The 25,681-nt window shown below is 41.2% G+C and overlaps 3 protein-coding genes across 3 annotated transcripts; 1 reads left to right on the top strand and 2 right to left on the bottom strand.

Moving 5' to 3' along the window:
* Window positions 1-618: 618 nt before the first annotated feature.
* On the bottom strand, window positions 619-13,739 carry LOC130691470 (uncharacterized). Its single transcript, XM_057514425.2, has 16 exons — window positions 13,499-13,739; window positions 9,235-9,484; window positions 9,069-9,142; window positions 7,909-8,352; window positions 7,639-7,765; window positions 7,429-7,535; window positions 6,873-6,993; window positions 6,638-6,796; window positions 5,989-6,553; window positions 5,060-5,197; window positions 4,610-4,746; window positions 4,337-4,504; window positions 3,988-4,258; window positions 3,351-3,472; window positions 2,962-3,222; window positions 619-2,114 (listed from the first exon to the last, which is right to left on the bottom strand). The coding sequence occupies exons 1-16, from the start codon at window positions 13,657-13,659 to the stop codon at window positions 1,173-1,175; spliced, it is 4,047 nt and encodes a 1,348-aa protein (XP_057370408.1). The 5' UTR covers window positions 13,660-13,739; the 3' UTR covers window positions 619-1,172.
* A 6,996-nt stretch (window positions 13,740-20,735) lies between these two features.
* Window positions 20,736-25,491, top strand: LOC130691451 (uncharacterized). Its single transcript, XM_057514402.2, has 8 exons — window positions 20,736-21,269; window positions 23,375-23,414; window positions 23,477-23,546; window positions 23,636-23,760; window positions 23,829-23,975; window positions 24,054-24,393; window positions 24,471-24,597; window positions 24,808-25,491. Exons 1-8 carry the CDS (start codon window positions 20,831-20,833, stop codon window positions 25,293-25,295), a joined length of 1,776 nt encoding a protein of 591 aa, XP_057370385.1. The 5' UTR covers window positions 20,736-20,830; the 3' UTR covers window positions 25,296-25,491.
* On the bottom strand, window positions 21,789-22,899 carry LOC130691464 (superoxide dismutase [Cu-Zn]-like). Its single transcript, XM_057514418.2, has 4 exons — window positions 22,805-22,899; window positions 22,629-22,722; window positions 22,304-22,522; window positions 21,789-22,216 (listed from the first exon to the last, which is right to left on the bottom strand). The coding sequence occupies exons 1-4, from the start codon at window positions 22,816-22,818 to the stop codon at window positions 21,926-21,928; spliced, it is 618 nt and encodes a 205-aa protein (XP_057370401.1). The 5' UTR covers window positions 22,819-22,899; the 3' UTR covers window positions 21,789-21,925.
* Window positions 25,492-25,681: the final 190 nt, after the last annotated feature.

Below are 25,681 nucleotides of genomic sequence, written 5' to 3'. Positions count from 1 at the left end.
AGAGAAAATAGACGATGAGGTGAAATAGGTATGTCGATAATGAAAACAAGGAAAATGGACAGATGGAGAAAACAAGGCATGATGATAAAGAGTCTCACACAGATAAAAAAAAAATTATAGATGACAGCGCTTGTAAGGTAGAAGCAAAAACCATCGGAAATAAGAGTCGAGTTCCACATAATGAAAGAAAAAAAAAGGGGGCCATCAACATGGTGGAATGGTGTGGAACGTACGCGACGCTTATTTGCTTGTCTTAAATACACACGCAATTTTTCATCTCTCTCGTATCATGTACACTTCACGACTACGGCACACATGGGGGGGAAAATATACGATGGAAAATCTGGGCGGGGAAAAACAAAATAAAAGTACAGAACACAGTGAACAACATTTATGCTCACGAAATATTTGGAATGATCGGTGTCGTCGTGTGGCTAGCAGACAAGAGCGCCAAAGAATGCCAAGAATGCCATAAGATTACAAGAATCCAAAGGAAACAAATGGGGTAAATCACTATACTGCCAAACAAATGATTAGTCAGTCAGCAATACATAATAAACCCTCGGCAAGGTTTCGTTTTAGTTCAGGTCTTTAACCGTCTTGTTTTTTGTTTTTGTGTTTGTTTTTTTTGTTTGTTTTTTTTTTTCGTCTTTTATCTTTTCTTTTCTAATTTTGGTTACTTTGAATTAATCTACAATTCAAAATTTGAACAACGACGACGACCGGGCCCAACTTGCGGTTCAATCTCACACATTCACTCAATGACATCAAGAAAAAAAAAAAAAAAAAAATGCACAAAGAAAACACAGTTCACTAACATGACGCGATACTATTTCATAAAATTATTAATATTGTTTCGGATTATAAAAGATAATGGTACTGTATAATATAATATTATCAAACAATTTCAACGAGCGACACGGGTGTGTGGGTGTGCGGTTAAAAAAATAATTATAATAAAGGCGCAGTAATATGGATGGATGCTGTGTTATCAATTTTTGAAACAAGAAAAAAAAAAAGGTAATAATAATAAAACAAATGAATAATTCAGAAGAAGGCGCCGTAATGTGGCGTTGAGCGTCGCCTGGGTAGAAAAACAGGACATCTATTGTGTGTTTTATGTACGAGTTGATGTGTACGTAACCAGCGTTCAGACTTGAATCTGATCGCGATCACGTCGTGAGCGTCTGATTTCTTCGTTCGAGTTCGTTCTGCCGCTTCCGTTCCACACTGGAAACTGACGAAGAAAAGGAAGATGAAGCAGCTACGGCATTGGCGCTAACGTGTTGCTCGTGCTTTTGATAAACTCGTTGGGGCGAGGAACTAAGCGCCAATGCCGGGCTTACAGGACGCGATGCCGACGAACTGACGGCCGTATTAATACAATTGTCTTGGCCCTCGTCAACGTTCACCGGCGCACTTGGTAATGTTCCTTGCGCCTCTTCCTCTTCTTCCACATCCTCCAGATACGACTCGATCTCGGACTCGAAGCGCTCCAATTCTTTATTGGCCTCCCGAAGGATTTTCTCTTCGCGATGGCTTTGCGCCTCGACCGACAATCGCTTCATCAGCGCCGCACTCCAATCGTTGGCCAGAAATTGGCTCGAATGCCACTGCGGGTGATGCCACACCCGCTCGACGGGCACACATGCCGCAGATTCCAATTCGGCGGTTTCTTCGACGGCCGCAATCGACACATTCGGTCCACCGTTCGTAATTGCAGTGATCGGAACGGTTTTCACTCGTTTCTCTTCGGCGACGCGTGGAATTGTGTTGCGACAAGATTCCACAGATGCGCCCATGTTGCTCGACGCTAAAACGACGACGCTGCTGTTGCTTCGGCCGACGGCGTTCGTCTTGCTTTTCGACTGTTGGACAGCTGTGAGCAAACCCAGTGGAGTCCTCTGCGCAATTTGTCCGACCGAGTCCAACCGGCGAGTAGGTAGAGGAGTGTAATCCGGTTGCGGAATGTATGGTACTTTATTCGGCTGCTGTTGTTGCAATTGTTGCGGAGTATCGACTAATCCGCCAACCGCACGGCTATTCTTCCAGGCGTTGTTGTTTTTCTGACCGTTCATGATGTCCAGCGGATGCAAATTTGGGTAGCAAACAATCTGCCGGAACGAAAAACAAAAGGAACCGTGAAAGCACGATAGATGGTGTGAACGTTACTAGTACGTCCTAGTAACCTCTTCACAAATTTTCAACCTGTTCACTTATATATGCGAAAGGCTATCACATAATCTCTCGAATTATCCACTTTGGCGATAACGGCAAAAATCAGGTTGTGGATTGTTCGAACGGTGACGAACCTACTCAAATAAGTGAGGTACGGAAGTGAGCCTAGTACGTGTAGCTGCGATAAATGCGCTGCGATGACTCTAACAGGCTTTTGCTTAACCGCACGTAGTCACTTCCTTTCACGCACCTGCATTCGTTCCTACGGAAATCTACGATCGGCTACAGGATAGATTATGCGTTAGCACACAAGGCCGTCCATTTTGAACGGCCGTTAAGTATTGAGCCTCGACAAACGAGATGAGCTCTTTTGACGTGAGAAAGCACGCAACGCCGACGTATTAAAATACAGTACCCACGTCAGCGGGTCATTTCGACCTGCTCCTTGTTTTTTTTTTAATGGCTGTAAAAGCCGCGTTCGAAAATCCCGATAACGACGCAGATAAAAAAGACGAAGGGCCTTGGCTCGAGCCATTTTACACTCCCGCACGCATTCACTTGACCGCCTGGAACCGGTGCGATTGGCATTGTAACTTATGCGTTATGCCTTATCTCATGCGTTAGCATGTTCTACCATCACGAACACATAAACCTATTAATATAATAACACGCTGAGTTGTAAACAACGGCAACAAATGAAACGTTCTCCCTGCCCTTTTTTTTGTACTCGTGCAATTGTCAACACGTCGTTAAGAGAGACAACATTAAGATCCGGTTACATACCTGAATGTCGGATATGAATATGGGATTGTCGAGGGCCAGGGCCGAAATGGACGATTGCTTTTTCTGGATGGGCGTCGAAGCGGATGAATCGGACGAGTTGGAAGACGGCGTCGATGAGAACTCTGTTGATATAGAATCACTAGATCCGCTAGCCGCACCGCTACCCGAACCGCCCGACTCGTCCGGTCCCAAACAGCTCAACACGACAGGAAGGTAGGCCAGTCCGTGAAATAGACCGAAGACGACAACGCCGAAAAAGAGCTGCATTTTTTTTTTTTTTTGAGGGAAGGAAGGAATTTGTTGACGTTTTTTTGTTTTTTGTTTAACTATATAAACACAAGCAATAATAGGCTGGAAAGATGTGATCCTCTATTCAGCGTGTACAATACCTTGAAGAATGTGGTGAAGATGTGCGAGTCGGTATTGACGAGTAGGACAAAGGCAAGGAAAGTGGAAAAGCCTCCATTCCAGACGGCTGGCCCCATTCGGGTCAGCGTCACTTTGGCACGAGCTGTAATTTATGATCAAAATATTGTCAATACGACGAAAAACAAATAAACATTTTTTAAAAAAGATTGGGCTCAAGCGATAACGCAACAAACACCGTAGGTCGTATATCAAATTTTGTTAGACGTCTTTCGTCGCTGAACACTAACGCAACGCGGTTTAAGATATCAATGAAAGTTTTTGTTTCCTTCATTTTAATATTTCGCCCTCAAAACAAAAAGGTAAACTTGTTTCTCCTCTTTGTTTTGTTTTTTTCTTCTCTCTCATTCTTCTTCTTGTTTCAGGTTGTAATTATGCCGTACACAGTGCGTTCCACATTCGGTGGAAGCGACTGCTGTTGCACTGAGAAGAAGAACAGAGAGAGAAATAGGAAACCGACGAGAAGTCGGGTGGAATCGAGGACGAGAACGAGAGTCAAACCACAAAGAAAAAAAAAAAAAAAAAAAAACTGAAATAAATGTGTACGCGATAGAGGGAATCACATGGAAGGAAAGAAGACGAAGAAAGCGGATTTCGTACTGGATTTGGATCCACGGATGGTGGTGAAAGTATGGCCGATGTGGGCTGAGTAGTCGATGGCCAATCCGGCGGCCAGGATGACGATGATCGAAGAGGAGATCTCGATGGTCAGGCCCCAGAAATACATGAGACCGAGCAGGTCGATCAGCGTGAAAGCGATGCACGTGAAGACCCAAAAGACGGTCACCAGATCCGAGATGAGGATCAGAGTCACGCAGACCACGGCCGCCATTGTTAGACCCAAGTTACGGATCAATTCGCTACTAATTACCTGCAAACCCAAACAACAATTAGCCATTCTTCTTTTACGCCCACATTCACGTCCGCTGGTCAGGTGAAAAATACTCACTCGATTAGCTTCCCATTCGATGTAACTGTGCGTGAAAATGATGGGACTGGACAAGTCCGTTGCGTCACCGAAGATGATGTTGTTCGACAGGGACGTGATGGACTCTAATGCCTTGTTCTTGGCCGACGCATTTTTCAGCGACAGGTGGTGAAAACGAGCTCTCGAACCCTATTTTCATTTTTGAGGATCAAGAAAACAAAAACAGTGGCGATAAGATCATTGATTAAATGAGATAATAAAAAAAAAAGAAAAGAAATATCAATAGAGCTCTACGGTGATGTTGAAGTTGCCTTCGAGATCGAGAATGCTGCCTTCCACTTTGAGGTCTTGCAGGTGGTGGCGGCCCTCGGGGCTGAAGAGATATTCTTGCACGAGCTCCTTGAAAAGCGGCTCATCGTCGGGAAAATCGACTGTTTGCACGGGCGTTGTGATTCACCAGACAGACCAGAAAGAAAGAAAAAAAAAAGGCATTCTAATTATTTATTAACATATTGTGATACTTTTGGGGAATTTCTAACAACAAAAACAACCAAAAAAAAAAAAAAAATCAGATTTTCTTTTCAAATTTGGGGTTTCCGACTTGCAGCGTGCGTGCGTGTGTAACGACTCGCGGGAGAAAGCCAATAAGGACGTTAATATGAACAGCAGTAGAGCAAGCGCGAAGAGGACAACAAAATAACGACGAGCATTAGAAGAAAGTTAGAAGCTGCTGCTGTGCATTACCTTGTCTGGTTCGGTTGAGCCAGTTTTGAAAGTCGTCGTACCAGAAGTTGACCGAGTTCGGTTGGATGGATGGATTCGTTCGCAGCAGCTCGGTCATCCGGTTCAACTGGTCGCGTTGACCTATGTAGTCGATCCTCCCTAAAATATTTTTGCACCACGGCCAAAAGAACACACACGTTGGAATTAGACAAAGCATAGGCGAAAAAAGCATATCAGATTGCTGATTGGCACAACACGAGTTAACGTCTCGTTATCCCAGTCAGGTGTATATGATAAACAGAAAGGGAAATCGATTTTTCTTAAAACTATTTTGTTCATTTAAAAAAAAAAAAAATTCTAAAGAAATCTACTAATTATTTCTTCTTCCACTTTGATTTTAATCAAGGGGAAAGTTCAGCCGGTCTTCCGAAATACGAAATCAAGCGTGAGACGCAAAATTCCAAGAAAGAACAAAAAAAAACTATAACTGGAAAATAAAAGTTTTCTCGAATTTTTCCACATCAATCATAATCATCCATCGTTTTGATTGTGCATATTTAATGGCAAGCAACACTCATAAATAATTCACCGATGTGCGCTTGTCTTCAACATACTATAAATCAATCGTTCTTCTAATTAGCAAAAAATAGGAAGAGAGGGGGAAAAAAAAAAAATGACAGCTGATGAAAGCAAATAGAGAGAGAGCAGTAAAACAATGATTGTTACAAATGCTCGTCCTACATGTGGAAGTCTACACACTAGAACGGCCAAAGCCGGAATAAGAAACTCGCAATTTTTGTTTTTTTCTGTATGTTTTCCAGTTCGAAGAATGTAGATCAACAGCTAACAACTCAGGCAAAGAAAAGATAGAGGGGGGCTTTTACTGCTAAAGAGAAAAGAAAGAAAGAAAGAAAAAAAAAAAAATAAATAAAAGGCAAAGTAATAATTACCTGTGTAGATGGAGGCCCGTTCCCCGTTCTCGGGAAAGTACTGCTTCATGGCGTTGAAGTATTCAGATGGGTAAGAGTGTTCCTTGAGGTACCAATTTGGGTCAAAGTTTTGCTCCAGCTGTAACAAGCCCCAGATGTTAACGGAGACGGCGGCGGCCGTTACGATAAGCACGAAGACCTTGACGGGTGTACGTAACAGGAAAGGACCGTAGAAGCGTTCGAAAAATAGTTTGAGCAAATCACGTTGCGAGCACGGTGCTGGTTGCCAGTTATCCGCTTTAGGGCGGAAGCAGCATCCGATGCTGTGACGAGCTTTGCGCCGTTCATCCAGCACTGTCAACGCAACGAAGAACGTCACTTCCAAGACGAACAGCATCAAGATGCCCGACATGGCATTAATGCAAAACGATCGGAGAGCCGGCATGCTGGTGGTGGCTCCAATGGCGAAGGCCGCAATGTCCGTGACGGATGTCACTGTAATCGAAACTCCAGCGTGTTTCATGGCTCGAGCCATTCGTTCAGGAATTGGCAATTGTTTTTCCTCATTCGATAAATTATCCAGTGCCTTAGTTGAGATACAAAAACGTTTGCAAGTTGAAAAGTAGGTCGTAACAGGTGAGTGGTGGTGTTCATTTGTAATTGTGCTCACCTGGATGATGACAAACATGTCGTCCACTCCAATGCCGAGTAACAAGAACGGTATAATGGGATGAATGGGTCCATACTGGACACCCAGATAGAAACAAAGGCCGTAGGAAGCCAAAATGGCCTGGGCGACGACTGAAACACCTACGATGGACAGGACCACCTAATTACAAAATAGAATGCAATAGTTGTTCATGATTTTCTCTTTTTCGTCAAGATGTGACAGCACAGTTACATACCCTTTGTTCGATCCAATTGAAACGACCCATAGCGAAGCTGAAGTAAAAGATAATGAGCGAGAAACCCATCATCAAAACTGTAAAGTTGCTGGTAACCGCTTCGGCTATGCCCTCCACGTAACTATTTTCAAACAAAACATGATAATTAAACACGTTGTTTCACATTGCAGACTACATTGTTCCTAATTATCATAAACATTCATGGCCCTTTGATTTTTAATTATCGATTTGTTGCGACATCTATTGGAGTACCACCATCTTTTGTTTCGAACATTCGAAAATGAAACAATGAAAGAATACGTAAGACATAAGCCATCTATAGACCAGCAGGTTTTTTGTTTTGGTTTTTTTCCCATCCCATATATGTCGCCGTCCGTTTGTCAGAGAAAACAAACCAGGGACCGGGCTGAAGGACGCGACAAAATTTTAAGCGACCAGAAAAAAAAAAAAAAAAAAAACTGATGTCCTCTTTTCACCAACGGCCTTCGGTTTCATTTCCCCCTTTTCTCTTTTCCACCATTTTTTTTTTCCTCTTCTGTCCACGCATATCATTTACCTGCTTGATGCCAGTGAATACAAACGGACGTCATCAGGTTTAGTCAAATTGCTGTGCAGCGTCTGGTGAATGAAATCCTTTTCCCACAACGTGTAAACGCTGGCATTCTAAAAAATCAAAACCGGAGAAACGCACGTTCGTTAAAACGAAATTTTTCTTGTTTCCAATGTTTATTGCTCAGTTGAGTTCTTTTTTTTTTTTTCTCTTTACCTGTGGGTTGTTGTCTAGCAACCAGGTCATCATAGTGGCACCGACGTGGTAAATGCTGCCATTGACGTCACGTCGGACATCCGACAGTAGAAATTCCAGCGAATTGACTGGATCACCTTGGTCGTTCCTGACATGAAAGCAAAGGGAAATCCGGGAAAAAAAGAATGTTTAGTACCTCCATTATGTAATTGGGAAAATGCATTTGTTAAATACCAAGGCAAAAAGAAAGAGAGAGAGAGAGAGAGAGGTGAAAGAGAAACTTGAACTAACCCTTGAAGTAGAGCGGCATTGATGTCAGCTAGGATTTGGCTTTGATCCAGTGACTTGATCCGTTCCAAATCCGAGTCCCAAATCTGGAGGATATTGCGTACTAGGCAATCGTCAGGCTGTGCTAGTAAGTTAACCAAATGTTGGGCCCTTCTTCCTAGAAATCCTCCTCCACCTTGTCCTCCACTTCCCGATGCAGACGTGTCGTAATCGGCCTCGTCATCGGCAAACACTTGACTGAAATCCAATTTGGACAGATCGCCAACGTCCCATTCATCTTCTTCGCCCATTTCTGGGCCATTAGCGATGTCGCTGATCGCGTGATGCGGATGATGATTAACGCTCTTCGCTAACGACGTGTATGTGTCGTTGTTTGAAATGTGTCGTCGGCGTCGCCTCCTGTTTTGGCTGTTGCTGTGTTCGTGTTTCTTCAACGTCGTTCCGAACCTATCACCATAAACAGAAGGTTATTTTATAATCTTGTTTCAAAAAATGAGTGGCATTCAAAATAGGACCGGGTGGAACGTGATCAGTTGGATATCTAGTTGGGTTGGGTTCTTTAGCAACATACCAGATGAAATTAAAAACAAAAAAAAAAACATTTTTCGCAAATGCCTTCGTCAACTTTCAAGTTTCTCTCGTTTCATTATTATTTTCTTGATTATATTAACGTATTTTTTTTTTTTTATTGGCCGTGCGTCTAACGTTTCGTTCAAAGAGAAATGCTGGTCGTTCGTTGTAAAACTAAATAAATCATGTCGTCAAAAAGTCCCGCAAAAAAAAATATCAAAATGAAAAAGTTTTGTCTACACGCGTGTTTCCGGTAGTTGTTTTTGTTTACAAAGAGAGATCTGTACGGACACACACACACACACACACAAAACACGTTTTGTTGTGTCCGTAACGTCGTGCCATAGTCGTTGTTGCACACCTTGACGCAATAACGTGATACAACGACTATAAAACGACATCAAGTGAAAGTGAAAGGTAACACACACACACACACACACACAAAAAAAAAAAAACAGAATGCCAATAATGTCGGGCTTTTTTTTTTTTGTTTCTCTTTCCGTTTTACGCAATCACGACCCGACCGTAAACAAGAAATATTTGCAATAAAATCACGAACACATTCGATAATGAAATTCCTTTTTAAATTTTACCTGAAACATAAATTCGTCCATTGATGACCGTCGGCTGTGCTGAGATTTCTGACTGCCAAATCCATTTCGGCCAACTATCGAGAAATATTTTGAATCAAAACAAGAGAAGAAAAAAAAAAAAAAAAACACAAACAGAATTTCAAAAACAAGTGTTTTCCTTCCTTACCAGGACAAGGACTTCAGGTCTGAGAATGTTTTGGTCAGCGGCCACGATGACGGACTCGTAGCGGACATCGTCGCTGAAATGCCGTTTGACCCATTCGGAATTGTGACGGGCCACCGAGTCGTGCGTCGTCCAAAGGCCGACACTGTCGTGTTCCTCGACCCAGAAGAAGAGGCCACCGCCCAGCGTCACGATGAGCAGCAGGCAGAGGCCGATGGTGAACCACGGATGCCGTCCAACGACGTAGCCCAATCTGTTTAAGATAAAGGGGGAAAAAAAAACGCTCATATAAGTTCCAGTATTTGACATTGTCCTGGGACGATCGTAAAACAAAAGCAAAAATTGAAAGCAAAAGTTATTGGTGTTTACGACTGTCGCGTGCTATTGGGTCGTCAATTGTGACATTCATCTTCGATTCGAGCTGTTTCGACGTGAGAGTGAAAAGAGAGCACGTTCACTTTTATTTTTATTTTATTTATTTTTTTCCTGGAATTATTTGCGTATGTCGCAATCGGAAAATTATGGCCAATTCTTTCGCGTTAAGAAAATGGCGTATTTATTTTTGTCAGTTTCTTTTCGCATAGAGCGACGACGCCCGTTCCGCAAATATGGTCGTTAGAAACGTGTGGGTAGGGGCGGAAAAAAAGAAAAGAAAGGTGTTGCTTCATTTATATTACAAAAAAAAAAAAAAAAAGATTGAGGAAATCACGAAGAAAAGGAAGAAAAAAAAAAAGGACCGTTTACAGACAACAAATGGCAAAGAAAAGAAGAAGAAATGGCGATGATGAAACTGGCGCTTTCTCCTCCAAAAAATAAAATAAAAATAGGCAATCATCATCCGAGACTTGAATGAATTGCGCTTTAAGGAATTGCTGTGTACAATGAACGGGGACGCGGTCGAATCCCAAAATGAATTTTAAACTTGTCAAAAAAAAAAATATTTCTATTTTCTCTTCACTGACTTTCACTCTCGAAAGGTTTGTGCATCATTACTGGCCCATGGTGACACCATTGATTCTTGACGTCCTCTTTCATTGGCGGGCTTTTATATATTAGGTGACACGGTTAAAAACATCGACGTACCCTTGTTTAGCAATTTGGCCGTATGTTTTTTTTTTTTTAAATTTATTTTTATGGCTCTGGCGACAGGCGCAATCGCTTGATTGACGCGTCATAAAAACTGATGGCAATTAGAGAAATACGTTCACTTTCGCTTTCGCTATAGACCGGAATCGAATCATTTTTTCAACGGCCAGCCGGTAATCTTATTGGTGCGCGTTTGACGTGTTTTGTTTTTTTTTCGTTTGCGTTTTCTTTTTTTTTTTTTTTTTTTTTGAAAATCAGAAGAAGAGAAAAAAAAAAACTCGGGCGATAGAGTTCTGTGCTTGTTTTTGTATTGCCGTCGTCTATTTTTTATTTGATTTTATTTAGTGTGTTTCTAGGCTAATAGAACCTTTTCCCTTTTTCTTGCCTCCCTTCCCATTCTGATGGCCGGCCACATCGCGCGTCCTTTATTCCCGGTACCGGAAAAAAAAAAAAAAGAAGAAAAGAAAACAGACGGCGATCGAAAGATTCAAAATAGAGACACACACTGACGTCAATTTGATTTCTTTTTCTCTCTCTTTCTCTCGTTTGCGGTTCCCTTCTTTTCCAACAAAAAATATTCACTTGAAATCAATTTTTGGCATGTAGGTATAGCCACATGCTAAAAACAATTGGTCAGACATAATAATTGAATGTTTTACATTTTCTAGAATTCAGTAAAAAAAAATCCATCCAAGTGTGCGTTTTATTCCTCCCTTTTTTTTTTTTTTTTTTTTTTTTTCGATTTCCTGACTTCGTCTTGGTACTACTGCCGCTGTAGTACGTTTTGGATAATTGAGGTCACGATAGTCTTAAGGTTGTTGACCTGGCTCTATACGTCCAGGCTCTCTCTCTCTCTCTCTTGTAGCTTTCTGCTTTCAGGGCCGGCTCTTTCTTTTCTCTCTCTCTCACACACACACACACACACACACACACATGTTACAAACGAAAAAAAAAATAAAAATAAAAATCATCATCTCGTCTTTTGCCTTCTTTTATATCGCACAAATGTGTACGTCAAAGGGCGGAGATTAAGGACAATGTTCGTCCGTCCGCGGGACTATAGGGGAAAGAAGGATAACCTAACCTCCCCCCCCCCCCCCTCCCAGTACAACCTCCATGAAAAATCATTTTCTAATTCGGGTGAAGGCGCCCAAAATTCGTGGATGTGTCGGTCATCACCGTAGAAGAAGACGAAAAAAAAAAAAAAAAAAAAAAAATTCTTTTCCTTGTTGGGTTCAAATTTGGAATCAAATCAACACGGATTTCCTACGTTTGATTCTTTTCCTTTCTTTCTCTATGCGTTTCCCGCGGGCTAAAACGTGACCCCGAAAATTTCGTTCTCAAAAACATTTGGTTTTAGTTTCTTTTATGTTGTGTGTGTGTGTGTGTGTGTGTGTGTGTATATAGTTTCTCTTCTTCGCTTCAACATTATTCGACATATCACAGTGTGGTATACGTACAAGAAGAAGAAAAAAGGAGGTTGGGTTGGCCGACATTACGACGTGTGGCGTCAAGTCCTCGAAAAAAATAAAACATTTCGTTCAGTAATTTAATTTTTTTTTTTTTTTTTTGGCAAACTCGCAAAGGGATTATGTTACATCCAAACTATTGTGTTCCAAAATCTAGTGGCGTCATGCGTATTTTTTGAACGCTGAATAGTAATCTTTTTTCGTGTGTGTGTGTGTGTGTTTTGTTTGGCCAAGTAGGAATGGGGAACAAGGTCGCCAGCAGCCGGAATTCCCGTTATTGAACGAAATTTTTTTTTTTTTTTTTCCCGAACGACTGTGGGCGTTATTACGCTGTATGGTCAGACTGGAGCATCCTATACATCTTTTTTTTTTTTTTTTTTTTTTTTTTTCTCTATGTCAACGTACACCATCGTCTGTACGGTTGTTTTAGCCGTGTGCGGTAACGGAACAGTTTCGTGAATGTATAACGGAACCGGCCAATTGTCGTCTACTTCAACGGCCATTTTGACTTCGTGAAACGAAAAGGAGGCACACGTTTTTTTTTTTTTTAAAGACATCTATTTACACCATTTCCCATAGAACAAATAGACGACCAAGTTTAAAAAAAAAAAAAAAAGGGCCATCCGAACGAAGCAACAGCTGATACGGCGCACACGAGAAGAGTGGGGGGGGGGGGGGACAGAAAGAGAAAGAAAGAGAAAGAAAAAAGAGGAAAAAAAAAAAAAAAAAAAAAAAAAGAAAAGAGATGGAATACCTGCGAGCCATCAACTACTAACCCAGATTCCCCTAAAAGCAAAATGCTACAACTTCACCGTCGCTTCGGTCGTCGTGCGTTTTCCCCTCCACCCGCTTTGCGCCCACTTTTGCCTTACCGTCCGCCCGCCCGGATAAAAAAAAAAAAAAAAAAAAAGCCAGACAACACGCATAAAAAAAAAAAAAAAAAAAAATTACCGCAGCACCTTAAGTGCCTTCTTCTTTTTGATTTTGTTAATAAAATTAAAAGACGGGCATATTTAAAGGTGCGTCGTATTTTGCGTTACGATTCTTCTTTAGCCTAGCGACAAGATTTTTAAACATTTGTTTGTTTGTTTTGTTTGTTTTTGAATGGAAGAAAAAAATCGTTGTTCTTGTTTATCCCGAATTGAATCAAATGTTTCGTTCAAAGGCGCGTGCATTTTCTCCTCATTTTCTCCGGCACACACATACACACTTTTCCTTTGGTTTCCCACAGCTAACAAACACACACACAGCATCGACCCGTTTCTCTTTAAATATAGACTTTTTTTTTTTTTTCTTTTCTTTTCATGTGTTTCAGGCACACAAACACTCGATTAGGACATTGTTATGTATTCTTCATCGTTAATCGCCTCGTTGGCTCATTATGTATTATTTTTTTTTTTTTTGGGGGGGGGGGGGGGGAGCTCATTTGAAAAAAAAAAATATATATATATTAATGAAAATGATGTTGTTACTCTACTTTCCCTTTCGAAATTTTAACCCGCCCTATTCCTATTTTTCATGTTTGATTTTTTATTCCCCCCCCCCCCCCCCCCCCCCCCCCCCCCTGAGAAATGATGGATTGGACAGATGGAGAAAACGTGCAAATTGCCTATTCGTTACGAGTGAAAGTGATGGCTGTTGATTTGCTAATGTAGCACTTGTTTCAAATAGCCGAGTTAATTTTTTTTTTTTTTTTTGTCTTGTTTTGTTACCTGAAGAATATCGCTTCCATGGCACCGTTGACGAGGTGAGTGGCCGGCTCGAGGCATCTCAGCCTCCGCACGGACGAAGCCACCGATGAAACGGAAGAAGAGGAAGAAGAAGGCGGTGAAGGTGGCGACGGCTTGTTGACGCTACTGGCTGAAGAACACATGATGATTGATTGCGATTTTTTTTTTTTTTTTTTTTTTTTTTTTTTTGACTGGTGATGACTTTTGTTTTTTTTTTTGTTTTTTTTTTCAAGACGGTAGCGCGTAATTTGAATCTATTTGCTGGAGGTTTTTTTTTCACTTGACCTCTTCGAATAATTCAAATACTATTGAATCTAAAGGAATTTTACGATAGACTAATAGGATGCGAAGAATGAACGCATCTTTTATAATAAAAATTAAAAAAAAAAAAAAAAAAAAAAAGGGAGGAGGAGGAGGAGAGAAATGCGGTCTCTTGTTTGTCAACTAGTTCCGGTCGTCATGGTCTCCTTTGGTTTGCACAATAACGCGAGGCATTTAATTACGGGTGAAATCTTGCTGAAAACACGGAGAATAACGATAATTACGGAAATTTCGCAACGCTCACCACCTCTTGTTTGCGCACAATTGTACGTGTCCAATAATCACTTGAGAGGGGGGGGGGGGGGCAGGGAAGGATCAACAAGTTCTCAAAGGCAAATTTTTCAAATGTCAGCTCTGTGTGTTTCGTTTAATGAATTCTTTTTTTTTTTCTTCTTTGAATTCTTTCCAAAAAAGGTAAAGGATTTTGATTGATGATATTTTTTCGTTATACGTCGTCAATGATATTTACAGTTATTTAAAAAAAAATGAACCGGAGCACATGAATTAGAGTGTACAATTAGAAATGAGCCGCTGGTGATCGGCTGGCGAAGAGAACAAACACTGGGGCACACACTCACAATTCCAAAAAAAAAAAAAACTAAGCACGGGCTCACATGAACATGACCCGCAACCGACCAGTGTGAGTAGTCGTCGGCGACTGCGTCCGCCGTGCTCCTCGTACGCGCGGGAGATGATCGGACTGGGAGAAAAGGCGGAGGAAGAGGGCAGGACGAAAAGGGTCTAAACAAGCTCCGAAAAAGACCAGTGCCAACACTTTGGGAGTAGGATAATAAAAAAAAATAAAAATAAATGAAATATATATATATATAATCCTCTCCTTTTGCTCGTGTATAGGCAGTCGTGCACACACAAGACAACTGGCTTTTTTTCTTGAAAGAAAAATAAGAAGAAAGACAAAAAAAAAAAACGGACCCTCCTCCTTACCACCTTGTGGTCTCCACCTACCTCCCTTTTTTTTTTTGCCTGCAGACGAAAAGAGACCCTGCAGGGGTAAAAAGAGAGAGAGCATAATAGTTACAGTGCTACTATACTATACTATACTATACCCACTGTCTTTTTTTCTTTTTTTTTTTTACTATAGATGCAATATGTGTGTGTGTAGGTTACACGTTCACAAGAACCTGTATGTAAACGAAACGAATCCAGAGGTTCTTCCCGTTTCTAGTGTTTTATCCTTTTTATTTATTTATTTATTGATATTTTTGGCTGCGTATTGTAATATTTTTATTTACGTTGTTTCTTATCTGAATGAACGAAATGGATTCGGTACTGAAGAACATCAAATTAAAGAGGGATGCCCTCAGGTGATCGAAAAAGAATAGGACCATAAATCCTTGTATGATCGTCGAAACAATACGGGATAGTGTTCCAAAATGGGGCACACTAAGTTTTTTTCTTTTCTTCTGTTGTTGTTGTTGTTGTTGTTATATAATTAGCCTATTTATTTTTCATGTTGTAGGTCTATGGCATCTCTCTTATTATTATTTTTTTTGCTTCTCCGGAATATATGGCGTGACACACATCCATCGACCTTGAATTACTTACGGTAAAGACACAAATGCCATATGGTAATTTTTATTTTATTTTTTTTTGCGTCCGCGTGTAGGTGGAAGGAGGAGGGGGAGGCAAGAGGAGGAGGAGTACGCAATGAAGCCGAACGGTGGTGAAGAAAAATGCCTATGCGCATCAGCCCTTATTGCGTGGACTCACCTGTATGTGTGTGTGTGTGTGTCTCTCTGTTCCGGGTTTCTTATCAAGAAAAAAAAAAACGGGACGAAGAGAAAAGAAGAAGATGGTAATAGAGTAGCCTATCGTACAAGTTATAGCAGAAGAAGAATAAGAAAGAAGAAGAAAAAAAAAAAAAAAAAAATCAGTGGAATGAGTTTTGCTGATGGTGTGGTAGCTGGAGAAAGAGAGAGAGGCAGGAGAAAAGAGAAGCAGACTGACCTCTTGGTGATGGGAGGAGAAGGAGGGTTCCTCATTTCTTTTCTTTCACAATTTTCACAGCTGAGACTCTGAGAGAGACAGAGAGAGAGAGAGAGAAAGAAAGAGATATGTGGGTCATCCTTTTTCTTCATTTCTTTTTTCTTTCTTGTGTGGCTGCCGTTGCCTTTTTGTACAGTACGCACGAAGCTCCTCCCATTGTTTCACTATACACTTCCTCGGCAACTGGCTGCTGCTGCTGCTGCAAAAAAAAAAAGAAGAAAAACTAGCAAAAAAAAAAAAAAACAAATCGGGAATGTTGTTCTTTTTATGTAGAAAAGAATTTCCGAAAGAATGTCTTGAAAAAAAAAAAAAAAAAAAGATGGCTTTAGCTAGACTGGGTAGAGAGTTTTGACCTCCATTGATTAAGTCGAAATAGCCTTAGTGTATCTGTTTTCCCTTTTGATGCTGTGAGGGGGGGGGGGGGGGGGCAACTGGTTGTGTCTTAAAAAAAAAATAGTTAATAGCTTCGTTATGAATTTTTTTTGTTTTTGTTTTTTACTAAGAAAAAAGAGGCACACAACGTCCATTTAATTTGTTCCCCCCCCCCCCTTAAAGAAAAAACAAATTTTTACTCGTCCTACGGCTTTCTATTTCAACTGGAATTCGTTTCTCTCGTCCGACATGAAAAAAAAAAAAAAAAAAAGATAAATCCGCCCCCGGAGAACAACCCTACACACAGGTGGGCAAAACACGCAATCAGGAATTATTTTTTGAAAAAAAAAAAAAAAAAAATATATATATACTGTATATAATATTCCATACTTCCTTAGAGTTCAACGTCCACACCATTTTGCACTCTACACTCTCGATTGAGCTTTTCAACTTAACGTAAGACCTGGTTCTCTTTTCGACAATGAAATTCGAAAAATAGTTCAAACCATTCGGGGGTGGACTTCACGTCAAGAGTTTCGTTGTGGTTGGAGCAAATCAATTCATGTGGAATTGCCGGACGGGATTATCTCTTTTTTTTTTTTTTTTTTTTTTTCTAACCGCCAATTGTTCCTGACTAATTAATATGCAAAACTAGACGAAAAAAAAAAACCAGAATAACGGCCAAAATGAATCTGGAAGAATCGCACCAGAAAGAGAAAATTAGAACAATCGATTTCTCCGCAAAGGGGCGTGCGGGATGATGATGATATTTTTGTTGTTTTCACAAACACGTTTTTTTTTTTTTTTTTTTTTGTTTTTTTTTTTTTTTTTGTTGAGATGATGCTCTCGGGGGTTGTATTCATCTACCGAAAAGAACGATACGATCGAAGAGCCAATATCGTTATGGAAGGAGGAGAAAGGGAACGAAATATGCACCGCTAATCAAATGGCGTGACGCAATAACTCACACACGATTGGCTGATGGTGTAACACTTCAAATTCAACGAAGAGTATCACATTTTCGCATAATTTGCATGAAAAACATTGAAAGTTTTTTCATCTTCAGAGTATAGTGTAGGGGGGGGGGATACGCGTTGCCCTCCATCCAAAATAGAAAAGGGGTGAATGGGCAACAGGTCGTCCCGCGTTCGTGAATCAGGGCGAACTGATGCTGCGTGTCTTTATAAACTAACGTCTGATTGTTGTGTCGATATGATTGGCGCTTTCTACACGCCGATTCGTACAATGCCCCCGTGCGTTTTTGATTCACGTAACGAGTTATGCATCCGCACAAAGCCATAAGAAGAGCATCAACAATTCCATTTAAAAAATCACACGATAAATAAAAAATGAAAAGAATACGTTCGTTCACCAACAGTTTTCCCTTTTATTAAAACAAAAAAAAAAAACAAAAAAAAAAAATGATTTTCACCTGCATACCTACCGGCAATTTGCTCTAAAGATACAAGAAATTGAGGGTACGTGAAAAAAAAAAAGATGCCATTGTTGCACCGTTGATGACGGACAGACTCCGGCAGGCAGGTAGACGCGCATTACACAATTTCCGTCAAGCGTCCTCCCCTACGGGCCATCAAACAAAATGAGAAGAAACATTTCGTTTCTGGTTCGCTTTCATTCAATTGTCGTCGGCTTCCCCTTGAACTTGCCGTCTATTTAACATGGCAACAATGGCGTGATTGGAACACACACACAAAGGGCGATTTCTTTCGCTGGTATTCAAGAAAGTCTTTTCCCCCTAAAGTTGAAGGTCTTTTTGTTCAACGGTCAATCAAAAGAAAGTGCAGCAATAGAGTTTCCTTTATTTGTTATAGGGTCAGCAGAGGATTATAACAGTATAAACATAAGTGAGGGCAATTGTTTTGTTCTGCCAATAGGCGGGTCGTATAAAAAGTTTCACTTTTCCTTTCGAATGCGATGGACCGCAGCGAACGAAAAGACTAGAACGTATCGCTTACAAGTGCAAACAGCTTCATGTGAGAAAGGACGATGTGTCTGGAGTACAAGCGACACTGCTCTCTCTCTCTGATGCCAACCTCAAGCTGGAAGTGATTGCCCCCCTCCTAAAAATGCGTGTCCTAGATTTTCGGTACGTTGTATTCGTTCCTCTCACACATAGGCCTGTCTTTATCTCGCCCTTCATGCCAGGTGCGTGAGAGGGTACGTACAGGTCGATATGGGGTTCCACTCACAACTGTCGCTCGCTTGTTTAAGGTCAGGGTCTTCACCTTTCTCGACCTTTCACTTTATTTTCAACTGAATCCTAGGCCTGTTTTTTTTTCTTCTTTTCAACATTAAAAAAAAAACAAACAAAAATCTGTCAAGGCCAATGATAAATGATTTGGTGGGCAGTCTCTTCTAATTATTTCTTCTTCATCATCTTCTTTTATAGGAAGAAGTGGATGTCGCTTTTCGAGCTTGTTGTTTAGCCTAAATTGGATTCTTTTGAAGACACGGGTAAAGTAGAATCTCGTATTTCGAGAGAGAAGAATGAAATAAATAATAAAAAATAAAAAAAAAACAAAAAAAAAACAGGCTGAAGACGACAGGTGCGGAGACTTTCTTTTCCGCCTCCGCCCTCATTTCGCGTTTTTTCGCTGCCGCAGCCTTGCATAGGTGGGTTGTGGTGGTCAACAGGCGTCGCGGTTGGGTCGGCAAAAGAAAAGACAAAAAAAAAACAAAAATATCGCACAGCATCTCTCGGTAATAGAAGAAGAAGAAGAAGAAGCAAAAGATCCGGGATCGGTGGTTTTTTTTTTTTTTTTTTTTTTTGCTACTTGCACATATTGCATTGCGAGAAGGAGAGAGACTTTCTCCTTTTGGGTAAGCAAAAAAAAAAAACAGGCCCATTGACGTCTACGCGCATCGCTAAACACGTATGCATTTCCATACAGACAGGGCGAAAGTGCGTGCGTCTGCCCGAGCCAGAGAGATCACATCATCTTTATTTTATTTTTTATTTTTTTTTTTTTGGCTAGATTTATTACGAACGAACAACTTGTTTGATTGCTCGTTACGCAATCGATATGCCCGTGTGTCATATCCTATTCTTTAGTTTGTTTCTCTCCACCTGAAAAAAAAAAACAAAAATTCTATAGCGATTCATTTGTTCTATAAATAAGTTCATCGGTTATGTTTGCCATCTTTTATTGTTGCGGTCTCTCGTCACCTGCTGTTCCATGTTTTGTTTTTTTTTCTTTCTACGAGCCGGATGCGGACTATATTCAAACTAGGCCGCCGCGCATGTATATACAAGTTGCCAACAGAACTGTGTCGATAATCATTTGTTTTAGTACAAGCCAACCAATATATATATATATATACTGTATATATCCCCCATCGTAAGAATAAACAATAGGAAATTACTTATTCAAATTTCCCCCTTTTTTTTTTTTTTTTTTTTTTTTTTGTAGCTCATATCGTGAGATGGGCGGCTGGAAGTTTACCGGACTGGAGAAAGTGCCAGTTAAATAAAAAAAAAAAAAGATATAAATTGTGGACTTAAAGGAAGAGGAAGAAGAAGAAGAAAAAAAAAAAAAAAAAAGTTTCACCGAGACTTCTTCTGGAGGCGGTGGCGATAGCTTGGAGGAGTTTATACGTTATGTATACACATAGCACACATGCAGACGCCTTCTTTTTCTTTTTTATGATTGCATCGCAGAGGCGGACTAAAAGGAAAGAGAACACGGAAATAAAATCAAAGAACAAACAAGCGAAAACTAGAGAACTGGTTTTCTAGTTATGAATTTTTGGATGGTGTCTCTGTCTGTTTGATCGTTCCAAGAAGGAATTTTTTTGAAAAACAAGTGGACCTCTTTAGCCCTAACATGTGTCATGATCGATTAAGATAATCGAGATGAATGTTTACGACCTGCGCAAGGGAAACTCGTCATTTCGATCCACATTTTGTTTTCTATTCGTCTTGATGTGTTACGATTCGCAGTTGTCTCTTTCTCTGGTCACAACTAATTTTCGTCAGGAACCGATTTTTTAATCGGACGTGATTAATTAAAGGAAAAAAAAAAATACAAAAGGGGCGAGATCTATAAAGGGCAACAGGCGGCAGATGTTGAACCAGAGAGAAAGCCTGCCATCAGCAAGTAGACACATCAGCTGTTCCCGTAGCACCAATGAGCTCATAAGAATAGGACGACAGATATATGTACCCTAAAACAACTGTCTACTACGTTAAATTAGATCTTCCCCCTTTTTTTTTACACGCTGTCCAAATTCTTGTTTACCATCCGTCTGGAAAAAAAAAAAAAAAAAAAAAAAGAAAAATGGCAAACATACTTTGGCTCATTCACGTACTCGCGCAAGGGACACAAGGAGGCGCTACTTGCTGATGCACGACTCGATAAAAAAGAAATTTTTTTTTTCTATTTTCAAAAATAGTCGGGACGGAGCGCGCGCATTTTTCGGAAACGTTCCGATTTATTTCCGTCTGCAGTTGGACAGGCACTACATGACTGCTGGAACATCCAGTTTGCCGTTGGATCAACGGCTAGAAAGACGCGGTTTAAAAAAAAGTCACATTCACTTCAAACATTTGGATTGTTATCGAAAACACGATTGTTTCATTTATTTTAGAGCTCGATGGCTTCTTCATCGGGTGGTGGGCCTGGAGACAATGGCGTTAGCGAGAAACCAAAGGGCAAGTGTCTGTTTTATTTACGCAACATCGCGACTTTTCTAGTGTCGCACATCGGTCTTGTCTCCCTCGTCGTCGGCTATTGCATCATGGGCGCCTTCACGTTCGAAGCGCTGGAAGCCAAGCACGAGCTGCAGGTCAAGCGCGAAATGATTAAAGTCCGCGAGAGCGTCACCGACGACCTGTGGCGTTTCACCTACAAAATGGACGTGCTCGTCCAGGAGGAGTGGACCACCAACGTCACGGACCGTCTCAAGAAATTCGAGACGCATCTGATCGAATCGATGAAGAAGAAGGGATGGGACGGCAGCGAAGAGACGGACAAAGTTCAATGGACCCTGGCCGGAGCTCTTTTCTACTCCATCATTCTAATTACGACCATCGGTATGAATCGTCTTTAAACTTTTAACTGCCAATTTGAATGAGTAAAGAGAGTTGAAACAGGATATAAGACGTAAAAGCACTGCCTACCCAGGGTGTTTTTTCTTTTTCTTTTTTTTTTTTTTTTTGTTTCGAAGTCGCATCAGACGATAGTGAAGTGACAAAAGATGTAAGGAAAGAGATAAAAACAGTCTCTTCTCACCCTATATCTTCAACGGCTGGGCTATTTCTGGCCTCGTCTCCGAGGCTGCACAGTGTTCAAGAGGTTCGATGTATATAAACTCTCTCCCAGATACAAGAGACGCGCACCATCGTTTTTGCCTCTGACTCGTCGTTTTTTTTTTTTTACCTTCGCAAACAACAACAAACAAAATGCGTGAACTATCTTAGCAAAAGTTGCACAACAAGATATTATGTCCCCCCCCCTCATCTCGTTTTTTTTTTAACAGGGGGCTCATATATCCGTTTACAGTTATATAGACTAAACAAAACGCCATGATGCACACAAAAGGGGTATTCTATTTCTTTTTCGTATGTACACACCTGCGATGTTGAAAACGATCGTCATTTTTGAAACATTAAACAGAGAGATAACAGCACGTCATATCCATCATCATTGGTCATCCATTACACTCATTTTTTGTTTCGTACGAGTGAAATCAATAGTGATAAGGAGAACGTGACGATGTTAACGCAATGATTCCGCAAGCCACTCGGCTTCCGGAATTGCCCGTTTTCTTGCTGTCCGGATGATAGCCAAGTCCCAAATCGTCGGCCCTCTCGTGGATGACGACGGCCCGATGGAGGATGCTGCGTTCGGATTTCTGTGACAAGGAAATCAAATGGTCAAACAGGAAGATATCAGCTTGGGTGTGATAGTCGCCTATGGCATCGATGTTGCCCAAGTCACCAACATGACGGGATTGATCGCTCACGCCTCCGTGATCGTTCTGTATAGGGATCGAGGCATCAAACAAATGAATGGGGTAGTTTTAATAAATTGTTATTTGAATATCGTTGGTATTTGTGTTGTATACGTTGAATGGGTTAAAATGCGGTCCAGCCGCGTTGCAATCGTCAGACAAGCTGCCAAACTGGTGAATGTGAAGGCCGTGAAGACCGGGAGTCAGGCCAAAGACAGTCCCGCGAACGATGACGGGTCCACCTGCCGTCGTTTGCGTGAAATGAATTTGGCCGCTAATGCCGGGATATTTGGAAGTGCCTCTGATGTCTACCACAGCTGATACTGGCCGTTGCTGTTTGAAACAATAGAGAAAGTTTTATATTTTATATTTAAAAAAAAAAAAAAAATGATTAGTAGTCGAGATTGGCTCAAAAGAAAAACGTGATCATTGTTCTCACGAAAGAATAACGGTTGTCGAAGAAATCGATTTGGCCCAGGCAGACAATTGCAACGATGAGGAGAAATAGGCAATGCCACATCACGGAATCGCGTCTTTTTTTTTTTTTTTTTAAATTAAATATTGGTTAAATGAATTAGAATGATTTACTAGCAATTGAAAATTGTGTTAATATACCTCGTAGTTGCCATCTCTAAGTTGGGAATGTGTGTAAATGCCTCGACGGAGAACGACTGACTGTATGGATCACTTTCGCAGAGTTGGTTTATATATCCAGGAAGGCTAAAGAGTGTTGCAATCGAAGCACTCTAGATAGGTGCGTGTATGTTTGTACTGAATGTAAAAAAAAAAATAAATAAATACAGAGAGGTCTTTGTGTTGCATTGCGGTTTGTACGGATAAAACCAACATCCAATTTTCTCTCGATTTGATGGGATCCCCTAACGTCTCGTATTTTTTTGGGGGGGTATATCACAACAATGTTTGAAAGCGAAACTGTCGCAAAAGACCAAACAACTTTCCCTCACCAGCACCGATGGCGTCATAAATAATCATTTCCCGATCAAAGTCGTGGGCGTGACACGTTTCGAAACATGGGGAAATGAAAAAAAACCCTGAAACAGTTTGACGAAATTCTGCCGATATCCTTGACTTATTTTCCTCATTTACATATTATTAATTGGTTTCTATTTTAAAGCTTTTCAACACGATCCCCCCTAATTACTTCATTGTATTTTGTGATGGCAGGATATGGACACATTGCCCCGAAAACGCCATGGGGTAAAATGTGAGTATCTGTTCTTTTCAAATTCATTTTATGGTAAATAATTGAAATTATTATTTACATAGGGTGACAATCTTTTACGCCATTCTCGGTATCCCTTTGATGCTGCTCTGTTTGGCAAACATCGGCGATGCGGTAAAGCATTTAAAAGAAAACGCCCAATATCTTTTAATCAATCAAAAAGAAATGAAAGTCGTCAGTTAGATATACGTCATATTACACAGATGGCCCACTCGTTCCGGTTCCTCTATTGGAAAGTTTGCTGTTACGTTTGCACCCGAAAGCCGAAAAAGTCACGATTGAGGCGACAACGCACCAGACGTTCCAACAGCGGCAGACAGTCGGCCAGGTGATTCATCATTCACGTTTTCTGTTTTGAATGAATTTCTAGTAAAAGAGTGTTACACCAACGTGAAGGTACCAATCCTCAGCAGCTGGAGGGCCTGGTGGTAAAGTGAATTCATTGCGACGTTCGCAGCGTTTTTCGCAACGTTCGGCCGACTCAGCCATGTCTGACAGCGCCGTCTCGCGTTCATCCTTTTCCGAAACGGATCAAGAGTCCAAGTAACGAAACAAAAAAAAATAAAAAACAACACATCCTTTAAGAGATGACAAACTGATGGACAAAAAGTTTAACCGCAGATTTTACGACGAGACTGATCGGGAATTTGAGATGATGCAACAGATGAACGGGCCACAGAGAGGCCGACGTTCTCAACATCACGGCCGGAACAACAGACCGTCGGGTGCTGCTCCATCCGGAACGAGCCGCTCAGGTCGTGGGAACAACGCGGAAACGGAAACGAGTCCTGGGGGTAATGGGGTTGATTACCCACCATCAACCCCGTCCAGTCCTAACGCACCGAAGACGGGCGATCCCAACGCCATGGAAAGTGGATTCTTTAATAAATACGCCGATGACCAGGTTGAAAATAACGCACGAACTAAAACCGACCATCCCATCGACTCTAATAATAAATCGGTATGTTTATGTTATGGTGTCACACCAGCCCGTCATAGTAACATGACGTGAAGTGTCTTTTTTCCATCATTTGAAAGGGGGTCGATCGAAATCGTGGCGGTAGTGATAAACGGCACGATCGTTTAGAATTGGAATCTGATCTGGACGTTGTTGAAGGCAAAGAGATGATGAGACCTACGCCACATCGTTATTCCAACCGATCACGTAAGTTACCGCCGTTAAATCGGGACTCATTTGCATGTCTTCGACGAGATTGGGTCGATATAGGCTCGTCCTAATTAATTGGCAGGAAAGAGACACTTTGAATAATAATCTCGTTTCCTTTTTTTTTTTTCTCAACTGTCGGGCGTGTGGATATCTCCGTTATCGATTTCTCTCCGTGACGCAATAATGACGCACGACGTGTGAGCATAGCTGGAACTTCTGGTGCTGGCAGTGGTAGCGGCGGCAGCAATCGCCTCAGCCGACTGACCGAGCAGGAAGAAGTGGACTACGATGACGACTACGTCTACGAGGACGACTATATCGACTCGGATGAAGAGGAAAACGATCAACACCACAACAAACCGGTGCCGATCTGGCTGAGCATTCTGCTCGTCGTCGGCTACATTTTCGGCGGTGCCTTCCTGTTCAGCGGTTGGGAGCAGTGGTCCTTCCTCGACTCGGCTTACTTTTGTTTCATAACACTTACCACAATTGGTTTCGGCGACTTTGTGCCGGCCCAGAACGTCAAAGAGAATGTCGAAGTTAGCATTGCCCTCTGCTCCCTCTACCTGCTTTTTGGTATCGCTCTGCTGGCCATGTCCTTCAATTTGGTTCAGGAAGAAGTCATCAATTCTGTCAAGTCCGTTGCCAAAAGACTGGGAATCATTAAGGACGAGGACGACGAAGATGACCGATAACCAAAAACAAAACTGACCACAATGAACCAGAATTCACATCCTCCACACTATGCACCGTTTCCTCAATATTTCTTCCTTTGGTTAATTGTTATTTTGTTTTCATATTTCTTTTTCTCTTACCTTCATGCCTAGTTGTGGTGAATACTCAATCTGTACGTTGCTGCGTAACGGCGAAATAGATCATGTTCATAACAAACCCCGTGTACACTCGGTTGGCTATCCTATTTCTTTTTCAAGGTACGATCACCGGGATATTCGACATTTAAATGGGGGCGTTAAAAATATTTTTTTTAATTTTTGTTCTTTCTCAGAGGTCTACATCCCGCCATCGTTAGTCCACTAAAGGGGGCGGTTTCAATATCAAATTCACGCACAATATAGTTCCA

Source organism: Daphnia carinata, chromosome 1, assembly GCF_022539665.2.
Source record: "Daphnia carinata strain CSIRO-1 chromosome 1, CSIRO_AGI_Dcar_HiC_V3, whole genome shotgun sequence".
NCBI lineage: Eukaryota > Metazoa > Arthropoda > Branchiopoda > Diplostraca > Daphniidae > Daphnia > Daphnia carinata.
The sequence above is the reverse complement of the archived record's forward strand: the minus strand, read 5'-3'. Positions and strand labels throughout refer to the sequence as shown.